At 33.4% G+C, this 13,455-nt stretch overlaps 1 protein-coding gene across 2 annotated transcripts; it reads right to left on the reverse strand.

Moving 5' to 3' along the window:
* LOC107606063 lies at positions 5,663-13,185 on the reverse strand. 2 transcript variants are annotated; one of them, XM_021106378.1, is made up of 16 exons: positions 12,780-13,185; positions 12,566-12,697; positions 12,183-12,350; positions 11,788-12,051; positions 11,525-11,619; positions 10,881-10,965; positions 10,568-10,798; positions 10,405-10,464; positions 10,191-10,270; positions 9,182-9,501; positions 9,005-9,096; positions 8,776-8,905; positions 6,994-8,105; positions 6,585-6,883; positions 6,299-6,472; positions 5,663-6,186 (listed from the first exon to the last, which is right to left on the reverse strand). In XM_021106378.1, exons 1-16 carry the CDS (start codon positions 13,032-13,034, stop codon positions 6,051-6,053), a joined length of 3,633 nt encoding a protein of 1,210 aa, XP_020962037.1. In that variant the 5' UTR covers positions 13,035-13,185; the 3' UTR covers positions 5,663-6,050. The 2 variants fall into 2 exon arrangements, with proteins under 2 accessions (XP_020962037.1, XP_016163515.1); XM_016308029.2 differs by having other exon boundaries at positions 6,299-6,460; positions 12,780-13,183.

Consider the following 13,455-nt stretch of genomic DNA (forward strand, 5'->3'; position numbering starts at 1 on the left):
AATATAGAAAATATTAAAAAAAGTAGTATAATAACGTCAATGTAATTTTGCTTATTAACTAAAGGATGATAAAAAATAACAAAATCAATAAAAGTAGTTAGTCTACTAGTCTGCTTAAAAAGATATCAAAAATTCGAATTTTACTTTATACATATAGTAACTCATTGACTAACAATAAATTCTTAAATTAAGTTTTGACTTGCGACGAATTAATTTTTGACCTACTATATTAGGATATCTATAGTGTAGAAAAAAAAAAGGATTATTAAAAATGAGTTTAGATATGAAAATGAAGGGTGTCAGAAAACAATAAAAGAAGGACCCTCGTGAAATGGATTTTGTTTGGTTTGGTTTTTGGAGTGGTGTAATGCAAAGTGCTGTGGCGAACCTCACAGTCGTACCTTCAAATTATTGCTCCCCGAATTGCTCGCTGAACCAACTCAAGTGCTCAACTTGACACTCCACGCTTCCGCTAAATTACCATTCTAACCTACTAAACTTCTCTTATTTACCACACATGCCACAACCATCAAATTCTTAAAAGTGTTAGATTCTAATATTCTCATTATGTAATACAATATAAATATGATAACAAATTGATATAAATAATAGAATTAGTTTAGTTGTGATAGGTTTTGATGATATGAAAGAGGGTTTAAGTTAAACTTCATACATTTCAAAAATATAAAAATAGAAAAATAATTATATTATATATACACACAAAAAATTAATTACTCATATAAAATATATATTAAAATATAAAATATATATTAAAAAATAAATATATGATGATTAATTTAGAGATTAATTTTATGTGTATACATAATATTTTTTTAATAAACAATTCATGTAACACCCTAACTTTTAGCACGTCATGATCGTACCAAAAGTAAGGCGTTACGGACCTGATTTCCTTTATTATAAATTTACTATTGAGCCTTTACGTCGATATCGCGTTTCAGTTTATAAAAAAATATCAGAAAATTATTTGTAGTAATTAAAATCACACAATTAATAATAATAATAATAATAATAAATGCTATACAAATGAATTTAATATAAAACTCAAATACAATACCTATCCCTCTGGATAAAATAAAACTTAAAACAACAAGGGCAAGGGAACTCTATAAAAATAACAGGAATCACAAGTAAATCTACTAGTCGTCTGCATCTTCTAACTGAATCTTCGAACGTGTGTCACTGAAAGGGTGGAAGAATTTGGGGTGAGAACAAACCACACGTTCTCAGTAGGGAATGGGAATGCCGTAAAAGTAATGAATTTAATGCAAATAATTAACTTACTTAGCAAAACTATTTTGTTAAACCTTTGGAAATACTTTTATTTCTACTTCGTATAAATAATTACTTTTCTTTAAATTTCTAAACTCAAAACAAATTTTAAATATAAAACTAGTCACATTTTCTGTCTCTCAGCCACATAGTTAATCCTCAGTTAAATGTCAACTCGTAATCACTTAAATACACTCACAAACAAGTAGTGCAAGCAAGAGATTCAATTCAAAGTACAAGCAAGTCACAACAAGACAAACAATACAATCACAAAGTAATAAGACAAGCAAGCGCAATCAAATGCAAATGTGCAAACAACATGATGCATGTCTATCCCTAACGCAGGCCATGAGCTCATGTGTCGGTTGCCTACCCGCTCAACTGAACCATTTTCAACCTTTTTTCAATCAAGAAATCAAATACATATTCAATCAATCCACAGCCCACAATTCAACATCCATATAGCCAATCAACTAATCACAACAATTAAAACTATTTGCAATTACTCAATAAACTTTATGGGCATTCTTAAATTAAAATCGTTTAAGTTAAACCCCCTACCTTCGTATATCGAAAGCTCCGGAGAAGCTTTTTGACCGAGCTGCTGAAGGAGAAAACGTCAGAAATCGTCTATGCTTCCTAGAACTCCAGTTAACCAAACTCAAGGGATAGGGGAGTTACGTCACCGTCGACTTCCACCGGACAAAAGTAACGCCAACACGTAGAGGAGAAGGATACGAATACTTTTATCGGATTAGATTTTTCTTTGGAATTACGGATATGAAGAAATCGAAATCAAAAATTCGATGGGGTTACGGTTTTCTTTCTTGCATGCTTCGGCCTTCCCTTTCCTTATTTCTTTTCTTATGAGTTCAATGATGAAAGGAACAAATATGGGATAAAGATGTTTTGATGATTGAATGTAATGGATTATGTGTCTTGTTTATATATATATTAATATATGCATGTATGCCACGTTTGGCCTTGCTTCCATAAGGTTAAGTAATATAATTAATATATATATGTAATAAAAAACACAAAAAATTAAAACACAAATTAAACTTAACCTTAGTACTTGTCCAAATGTCAAAACTACCTCTCCAAACTTCACTTATTCACCATAAATGCCTTAGCCATGAAATGATATCTGATCTCTCCTACCTTGCTTTCCCTCCCTCAACGAAATGTTCCAAAAGCTTAATTGAATAAGAGATGTGAAATATGGTAATTTGGTTGTCAACTCATTAAAATGATATTCCATAAATGGTGGATCAAATTAAATAATGGTAGAGACAATACACCTTCCTTCCACAATTCACCACTCTATAGTCTCTATTCTGTATTTAAGTGCAATAATACACCAATATTTATGCACCCCAATGACCCCCCTATGAGAGTTAATGCATCAACGTAACATATGATGTATAATTAGACATATATGGTTATGCAACTGCAAAAGACGTACACATTGCTTTTAATTTCCATTTCATCATTTCAGTGGTCCCCTTTTATTTAATACTAACTATCAAAGTTAAACATAGTTAAATATATTTATACCTCTCACCACATTTATAACTAATTCTTAACTAAATTCTCATTTTATCATTAGAATATAGCTAACATATATTTTAACTAATTTGACTTAATCAAGTAATCAATTTATTCGTCCTTTTAAACAAGTATCGAATTAGTTTTTTGTTTCTCGAATATTTCTGATATTATTTATACCATAAATCCAAAATAAAACCACACAGCTTCATGGATCAAATTCTCCTTATTGGGTCCAAATATTCCTACTTGACCAATCTTTGCAATTTCATTTTTAACTTTTTATATTACTAAGTGTACCAGAATTTTAATATTATAATGCATAATGTATACACTATATAAAAGTTTTGAAAAGAAAAATACTCTCTAAAGAATCTATTATATCTTGTATTTTGTAAACAAATAACTGTGGTGTAGTGTTTTCTGTCGCGGATACAAGATTTCAGGTCCTTTTTTTCTGTCTTTAGTATTGGGATCGGTGTCTGGTTCCGTTGAGGATTAATGTGGATCAATGATTTTGAATTTTTAGCTAGTTTTGATTTTGGTTGTTGATGGTGTTCATCATGATGTGTTGTGGTTGTGGATTTTATAGGATGAGTTTCTCCCTGAAATATCCATTCTATTTTTAAATGCTTCAAAAGATCTTGTATTTCTTATTAAATCCGTTGTTTACATAGTATTTTACCTAAAAAAAAAAAAGTAAAATCATGGCCTGAATAAAAATTTTTGGAAACATTTTACACATATCTAACCTCAATCATCAAATATAAGAAAAATTTCAAGTAGTGTATCTGGAGAATATCGATGTTCCAGTTATTTTAATCGTTAATTTCAATTAATTTATATTATATATATTTTTTTTATAATTTAAATCAACGATTAAAACAACTAGAACACTGATATTTCAGATATACTAAAAGCTCTTCCTAAAATATATACATGATTAAGATTAATGACTAAAAATATTAAAATACTTAATACCCAACGAAAGAGTTTCAAGTGTACCGAAAACACCGGTGTTCTAGTTGTTTTAACCGTTGATCTGAATTATAAAAATTATATATAATATATATTAATTGAAATCAACGGTTAAAACAACTGGAACACCAGTATTTTCGATACACTTGAAATTTTTCCAATACCATAATACTTGTGAAATGCTTCCAAAACTTTTAGCATAGCAAGGTGTATTTGATATTTCTATTTGTGATGGTGATCCCCAAAGAAAAAAGAAAAAGACTGATGGCAATCATGATTCATAGCACTCTCTATGGTAAAGATACATTTGAGAGTGCCAGGCCTGAAGGAGTCTGGCAGGTATGGTATGGCAAAAGCGATAAAAGAGAAAAAAGAAAAAAGAAAAAGAAAGACTAGAATTTTTTTCTGAAGAATAATAATTGAGTGAAACAAAAATAAGAAAATTGACTATTATTAGTTCAAATAAAAAAAAATATTGATCATTTAATATTTTCTTTTATCATCAAAATTATTTATTATAACTTTTAATCACAAACAGTTGTGTGTGTGTGTTTTTTTCTCTCTAGAAAATACTTTAAGAGACTACATTTCAACATTTATGACATATTATAAGAAGTTGTTTTAGTATTATTCATCAAGTTTTTTGCAAAGTTATATATAATACATGTCTCTGAGAAAAGGTATGCTTTCAGTAGATGTAGTATAGTTATTTTGTCTTATCGCATCTTGTTTTACTCATTTTGTTCAAAGAAAAATATCATAAAGTGAGCAAAATTTATTATTTTTTATAAGTAGTTAATCAACAATTTTAAAAAATATAAATTAAAAATATATTGTTAAATTATTATACTAAAAGAATTAAATTAGTAGTTAAAAATATTAACAAAAAAATAATAAATTCTATCATTTTTCGCTTGTTCAAATTTCAATGTTACAAATTACAGCAATTATATTATCTTCTTTTTTTTCCTTTGTTTTTTCTTTTTCTTTCTTGCATGCATGTCTTCCGTCTTTGTGCAATAATTGCATCTACTATATTTCCGTTATTAAGAATTGACATTTCTTTGAAACTTTTTTTCTTTTACCCAAAAATTGAAAGACTTGAACTTGGGACTTTTTAGGTAAGTATGAGTAGTGGCCATTTCTTTGAGACTTATTCCAATATTAATTTGAAAACAACATATAATTAACAATATCAACATAAATAATTGTATAAAAGTGTAAAAAGTGTTTATGATAAAAAAGATAAAATTCAATTTTAGTACCCGATTTTTCTAAAGGAAAATTGAATGTGCAACATATATATATGAATTAATTTCTTTGTATAGTCTCACATTCCATGATTCGAAAGTAATTAACCTTTTAACATTATAGACTTACTCAGTTCTAAATATACAATTTCTACTATTTCTATTTATTATATTACCTGATGGCATTAAAACATTATGGCTGTATTTGTTTTCTGAAACTAAAATTAAAAAATTGAGACTAGGATTAAGATTGAGTATTGTATTTGGTAACTAAAGATTAAAGCTAAAATTTCGGTCACAAAATACAATTTCAATCCCTTTAATATTTTCAAAAAAATGAAAATATAGAAGACTGAAATTTATAAGAACGGAACCTAACACTTTAATAATATTTCTTTTTAAAAATACTCATTTAACTTTTCAAATTTCAAATCTACTCTTTAATCTCCATATTTATCTTAAACCAAATATGATGCTAAGACATAACTCAATCCTGTATATTTTATACTAACCATAATATAAAGACTTAATCCTGTATATTTTATACTAACCATAAAATGCAGCCTACTATTTGCATTCATTATATATACCTATTGGCAATAAAATATTATGCTATCTTGAATTTCTTAATTCATCATATGGTTCGGTAATATCAGACGGATTATGGTTCCCTGCTTACAAAAACAATGACTGACTAATCAAGCTTTCACATAAAAATAAAAGAGAGAACAGAAAGAATCACCTAAGCTTTACAAAAAAGGAGCAAGTACAAGTTATTTTCAGAATTTCCACCTCTGCTACTGCAACTATGTGCTACCACTAGTTCAATTTACAATCTCTGCCCCATAAATTGACCATAATAATCATCAGGGGCAAAAACAAGTTTCGCGGACCTCGTCCTGTGTCGATCATTCAGCAACTTCTAGTTGCTTGTGTAGCGAATATATCATAGAATGAACAAAAGCTATCAATAAAATTTAATCATGTATGCTTGTTTTCCTCGTTCGCTGTACATTGTGAAGAAATCTTTTTGCAGAAATCACGTTCACTCACTAATGATATATCTTCAGGAGATAACATTGTACATTTACTCAAGTAATGTTGACTGCCCCGCACCCTGCATTCAAGCATCAGGTAATTGATCAAATACTCAGATACCTGGTTAACATTTTCTAATGAATCACAATGCTGGAAAAAAAGAAGATTGAATTTGCTTCGCAAACATGTACCTTCCTCGTCTCCTAACACCTTGTGAAACTCGGAAATCTTCTGATCTTGAAATTTGGCGCATTGAAGATAGATATTCATTGAATGCAACACCTTTCAGTACCAAGGATATTCTTGCAGGAACAATAGACTGGATGATGTTGAACAGAGATGTATTGTTTTCACTGCATAGAAGGCTACCATAGTAAGAATTGACATCACAACATGCCCAAATATAATTAACAGAACAGAAAAAGGTAAAACATGCTGAATTTGCACCAACTATAGATGAAAGGCAAGACCATATACCTCTTATGCACATCATGAACTGGGTTGTCCAACTCTGATTCCTTTCCGGTATAGATATCAGTGCTTTTTGTGAGATCTGCTCTGGATAATTTCCCCAATGTCATAATATTAGTTGTGGAAGCCAACATCTCAGAAGTTAAATCAACCTTGTTCTCAAAACCTAACTTTGATCCTTCATCTGCTATACGATTAACATAAAAGCAAAACCCAGAAACAGCAACAGTGGACATCATTATTTCCTCATCATACCAACTAGCTGTGGCTTCCCCAGACAAGGACATTGCAGGTTCCATAACATCCTGCACATTCGTATATATAACTGAGTGCCTATACACTACAATTAAAAAATAAGGGACGGGGGAGAAGGGGGGGGAGAATAACAACTTTTATTTAAGCGCAAGGCACTTACACATTGTCCACAGTGATCAAAAAACAAATCAGCTTCTGAAATTAGATTGCTTAGCTCGCTAACCAGTTTAACCACTTCAAATGCGCCTAGCTGCTCCGACGTGGCATGCCGTCCTAAATCTGTTTGACACTCACGGAGATTTCTCCACAATTTTTGTACTGTATCTGTCTCTATCATCGGAGTGGACTCAACAAACTTTGACTTAAGCTGGAAATCCACACGACTACACTCGTCCATCACGTGGACAATTGCAGTTTCGGGATTTTCATTATAGAAATCTTGCACAGCCTCTTTTGAAGGGGATTCTGGAAATCCATTATTAACCAACAAACATGGATTTTCTGGAAATTTTACTAACCGCCTACGAACACCCAATGGTTTCAACTCATTATTCACTGAAATTTCTGGCGGAACAGCAGGATGCCCAGAAGACACTGCCCCAGACATTGTCTCTATTTCATTCTCTATTGCAGTTTCAGGAACATAGGTTGACTCTGGCACACAGGATATATCTAATGATTCACATGTGTTAGCTGTTTCTGAAAATCTAAAAAATTCCTCCTCTTGATCCTCCAATTCAGAACAAACCAATTTGCGAAATGACGTGCCAGAGTGATGTTCATTCAATTGAAACTTAGAGGGAGATTCATTATTATCATTGAGGGATTGGCTCTTGTCAGCTTCATCATGAGTGCATTGCAGATGTACATTATTTGGATCCTCATCCTCAGAATCAGAGGACATCACTATAAGTTTCCGTCGACCACCATTTTGTGTTGGCAAAGCTTGTGGGGATCCAAAAGAATCAGAAATCTCAGAAATATTATATTGAATTTCAAGCTCAGTATAGTCAGCTGTAGTCTCATTCCTCTTAATCATCTCCAACTTCTTGGCCTCTATATAATCAGTCTCCATATCATGCGCATCTAAATCATTTTGCATACCTTGCAACCTAGAGTTTTCTTCTGTTATAGATATTGAGTTTGCAAGTTCTTTTTCAACTAATTCAGATAATTCTGAGGGGAAATCCCAGGGAATTAGTTTTGGTAAGATTTGATGGCCAAGCTCAAGATCAAATGGAAGTGAGCCACAACCTGTTTGTGCTTTTCCATCTGTACAGGAAAGAGGAAGATCAAGTTCTTGCATAGCAATACAGTGATAATAAGATAAATGGAATTATGAATAACTAATATTGATCCCCCTAAGCATGTACATCAAAACATGGCAAATATATGTAAAAAGGTTGCCAGAGTAAATTCCTGAAGACTTCTTAGGAAAGAACAATTCAAACCAGAATAGTAAATATTTATAATAAGCCATACGGATGTTACAATCTCAATCACTAGTCTACATTGTTCCTTAACCCTATAGTTAACTTATGCAGGAATAAAAGAGAGAGAGGGAGTAGATGTTGTCACTGATCCAAAAAGGTCACTCTTACAGCAATCACAAGAAGGGGAACTCTTGCAAACAAAAAGAATCTATCTTGAGGTAAAAATAAATGTTTCAATTATCTTGAGGTCACGCACAATAACTTAACCAATCTTAGCCTTGGATGTGGCCACTCTTAACTTCTAAAAACTTATGCAATAGTCATTAAGTGTATATAACAGCATATTCCCTCAGCTATGTAGTATGTACAAGCTAAAACTTCCTACCAGCAGGTCTTCACTGTAGAACAACCAAATAAAAAGTTAACCAAAATTTTAATGATTATGGTCTTATAAAATGAAAATAACCATTACATATCACCAACAAAGTCAATGAACATGAGAAACCCACCTTTTCTAAATTGCATTCTCTGAAACCAGAACTGGAGGTTCATAATGGTTTTCCTGATATCTCCATTACAAGACTGTATAAACTTCTCCAGTAAAAGAGGATGGATGTTGACTCCTTCAGAGACACAAACCTGCATGTCATTCAATGTATATCATTATAATTTAGGGTTTCAATTTTTTCCCCTCCTTTTTGTGGGAGAGGAGGGAAACTATTAAGCTTAAGCACATACCTTGTACAAATGGCAAAGCAACTCCTTAGGAGATGGCAACGAGAAAGAAAGATTGAGCCTATCAAAATTATCTGGCAGGCGGGGATCATCACCTATTTTACAAAAATGTGTTTATAAACATCAACAAATTGATAAAAGATATGTGAAGAATAAGAGAGGTATATCTAGTCAGCTTACTATTGCTGATCAATATTATTGGCCCCCTTGCTGTCTCAGCAATCTGTTGTATGGCAGCAATGCATCCGCGATCTTCAGGAAAAAGGATGTCTACCTCCTCAATTAGAATTAAAGTTTGGACTTTATGACATGTAAGTACACTATTTTTGCAAGGTAACTTCTGTGATGTTCCAGCAGGGCCACAAGCTTCATCATCAGATATGGTTATTAGTTCAACCATCCCATCATCCATCTCATCAGCTGTTTTATCCTTGGGCAAAGCCATAGCAGGGGATAATTTCATTGTTTTCTTTTGTGAACTTTCAATGTCTTCTGGTAACCTGAATACTTACATCAAATAAGAAATATTACCAAAAAACAGCTTGCATGCATAGCTTTTTACACAATAAGTAGCCTGATTTCACTAATCCAGGATTCACACAATGAACATCATGTAACAAAGAAGTTTAATCAGAAGTTAGATGGTCTTATTTTCATTATACCCACTCTTGGTTTACATATCTCATTGAAGATTGAAAGGAAGGAACCAGTTCAGCCCCCAATCAAAAGCTTATAACAAACTTCTTCATGCTTAATTTCATCTTCATTCAACAATTCCTACAAGCTTCTTTAGCATGTAACTGTTTTCTTTTTTCTTCCATTAGATAGAAGCATTCTAAAGCTTGTAAATATCCACCCACCGACATAATGACAACAGAAAAAACTTTTTTAAGTTTGCGACAATAATCCACTACTACTTGCAATCCGGTAGAGAATTTTTTATTCTATAACATTTGATCTGTACAAGAGCATCAACATCCCCAAGTTCAGTGAAGTACTGATTTCCTATGAAATATGTCATGCAGTGGTACTCAAAAAAAGGAGGGAAAAAGGCTCATCTAAGCAAACAAAATATTGGAGGAAGAAGTGAAAACTTGCACATAATATGAGGAAACTGAAGTCCAGCAGAACGACTCAGCTGAAGAAGATCATAACTTGTCAGCAAACATGGCAGGACAAATTAACAAACCTTTTGAAACCAAGCGAACCAAGAGTATCTCCAAAATACTGTTTGACAGCAGGCCCATTTCGACAATGCGATGCATTGAGCTGTTACGGCAGTAAAAGCTTTAAATTTTAATATATTTGGCCATATATGGAAAACAAAGGAAACAAATGTTTTATTTATAAGTGCACACACTGAAAAAGAAAAATGCTGATAGGATAGTGATAAATAGTGATACCTCAAAAATCTCAAACCCTTGCTCTTGAGCACAAGCATAGACAGCAGCAGACTTGCCACTCTGCAATATCATAGATTCATGCATTAGCTGCCAATATAAATAAGAGGTGCTAACAGTGAACAAAATATGTAACTAAGTTTTGCTAAAGTAGATTCCCACCCACCCCTATTGGCCCTGTAATTAAAAGAACATTGTGCAGGGAATCCTCCTCAGTTAGATCTTCTGAATCATAATCACTGAGAGAACATTTATAATCACCATCATCATCATCATCACCATCTTGCATGTCCCATTTATCCCTGTTAGAGGAATTCTTCCTCCCCTGGTAACGTCTTTCATGCCATTGTTGTAACCAGTCACGCAAAAAATTGACCGACTCATCATTACCACAAACCTATAACCAGATATTGAAAAAGAAAAGAAGTTATGATTATAGAAACTTAAATGCAACTATACACCTTTTAAAAATGTCTGACCTCGGTGGCCTTTGTTGGCTTGTACTTGTATGTCCATAAGCTGCTCTCAGCCTTATCTTTACAGTTGTGGTAGTAAGACTTCATACTAAAATGAATAATAAAAATGAAAGCCTCAGTTCCTGGAAATGAGCTTACAACCCAACTACCCAGAGCATATTTAACCAAAAAAAGATACCATAACTATCTTACAAAGTACACGAATTTTATCCTTAATTGTTAACAAATTCAATCGTTAAACAACCAAGGGAACCTATTTACATCAGATTATACTTATGTAGGCGAGATTTACACCAAAATTCCTCCTATTTTCTTCTCCTAAATAGGAAATGATTCACTCCATTAAACATAGGTTTCTTAAATGTTTATTTACTCCGGCGTTGATTTTGTTCCTATTAAGGAGTTTCTGATAAAAAAATATCCTAACCAGTTTATTTCATCCAAAAATAAGAAGACAGGAAAAAACCCAGCTTATTATGTATTTGATAAGTTCCAAAAAAATAAAGATAGGAAAAAGGTATTTCTAAGCAGCATTTGCAACACAAGGAACACCGTGAAATAAATGTAAAATGGATATAAGAAAGAATTAATTGCCCATATGATATTGCAATGAAGATATTGGGCGAATGGATGTGGCATTTGGTTACCTTTCTTGCAGAAATTTACTGAGTGGATCAGCATATGACTTTCTGAAAATGTGAGCTTGCCCAGAAAAAGTAACAGACTCATCCACTTTCAAGTCCTAAGAGCATTTTTTGGTCAATAACCCAGGAAAAGAGCAGACACATTTAGTGGCTATACACTAGATTCCACGGATTACCCACATGCAGCTAATGTGCAAAGGGGACAGATTACTATGTATAGAATAGATTCATTATCGAAATAACAAAATATAAAACAAATTATGTACCACTTCAGCATCTTTTAGCATTTGAGGAAAATTTGTTTGTTCATTTGCTGGCATGGCTAAGTTTTCTGACAGTGATGTTGCCTGAACGTTTTCTGGCTGGATAGAGAGTCTATCTGACGAAGTCAATGCATTATGAGAAATTGAAACACCTGAAGTATCCAAAGCACTAAGAGTCTTATCATCATAACTTCCAGGAGCATAATTCACATAGTTATCCTTTCCCAAAAAGGTCCAGTTTCTCCAGTCAAGGCATAACGTATCCTCCTGCATGATAATGTTATGCCCAACTTAAAAAATTAACATTGTGAAAATATAAAATCCAGAGATCAAGGTAATATAGATAAAGCTCTTTGGTATAACAAAGCAATATCAAATCATATGCAAAAGTACCTTACCTGGACGTTTTCAAATACATGGATAGGACCAGATGTAATTGCTTCACTATCCTTCTTATGTGCACAAAATTTATTTCCTATTTCAGCCTGCTCCTGAGATTTTTTCCCGGCCTTCCATGAGGAAAAAAACGGATGTATTTGCCGTCCTGCAAACAGTCTCGCATTTTCCTGGTCACAATAGATATGGAACCCAAAAAATAAAGTCAGATTGCTAGTCATATCTAAGATTTTTTCAGGTTGTCTTCAATGAGTTACAATCATGGCACAAGTTTTTACCTAGTTGCTATTTCACACAATTCAAAACATATAATCCCACAAAAATGCTAGCTCTAATCATAGCAGAGAATTTATAGAACCAACAATGCAAGAACTACCACACCAACCTCAGCTGAGATTTTTGCCTCTAACCGTAAATCAGGAACATGTGTCGCAACCTCGTCAGAATCAGTTAACACTTGCTTCGAAGTTGACCTCTTGTTCCCATTAGCTGATGCATTCTTCTTCGGCGTGCTATTCTGCTCAGAACCAAAAAAATTCACGCAATTAGAATCTGAATTTCAATGCGAGAACTGATTGAAATTGAAGAAGAAGATCGACCTTGGAGGGTTTTTCAGGAGGAGTGAGCTTCGGCTTCGGATTCGGCTTCGGCTTCCGCTTCCTCTTCTTGTTCTTGCTAGAGGGACAATACTCGTCGTCATTTTCGTTGCCTTTATCGTCGTTGTCCTTCGCATTGTGCTCAGGTGGCTTCTGAGGAAACAGAGTAGACTGGACCAGCCTCCGCCGGACGCTGCGGCGCGGTGGAGGCGGCGTGGCGGCCTTGCCAGGACTGGCCTCCGTGACGAGGTCCTCCATCACTGTATGACTGAGATTCTTCGATTTAGGGTTTTATGAATTTGGGGAAATTGGAGAGAGAATGGGACTTGAAGTTTGTTAGAAATACTTGGAGGGAACACCGCTTAGTTCCCGCCATTGTGCATGTTATTAGTTTTGATTTAGGCGCTTAACTAAACCACATTATTTACATTTAAAAATAGTAGTTATCCCTTAGCCGGATCATGTGGCATTTGTTTCTCTCATAGATGATTAGAAATTTTGAATCAGATGTCTCGAATTTGAACCTCTCCTCTCATGTAAAACAACAATAACAATAACAACAATAATAATTAGGGATGGCAAAGCGGCCGGCCTGCCCCAACCTGTCCCGTTCCATAAACAGGACGGACCGATCCGCTACGCCAATTAAAATGGGTTCAAAATGCTAGCCTGCCCCGCT

This window comes from Arachis ipaensis, chromosome B07, assembly GCF_000816755.2.
Source record: "Arachis ipaensis cultivar K30076 chromosome B07, Araip1.1, whole genome shotgun sequence".
In the NCBI taxonomy this organism is placed as follows: Eukaryota; Viridiplantae; Streptophyta; class Magnoliopsida; order Fabales; family Fabaceae; genus Arachis; species Arachis ipaensis.

Coding starts and splice junctions, on each gene's coding strand:
- LOC107606063 (XM_021106378.1), bottom strand. CDS start 13,034: ATGGAGGACCTCGTCACGGAGGCCAGTCCTGGCAAGGCCGCCACGCCG. Junction 10,271..10,404: donor AAGGGTTTGAGATTTTTGAG/GTATCACTATTT, acceptor CTGCCGTAACAG/CTCAATGCATCGCATTGTCG. Junction 6,473..6,584: donor GTTCATGATGTGCATAAGAG/GTATATGGTCTT, acceptor TTACTATGGTAG/CCTTCTATGCAGTGAAAACA.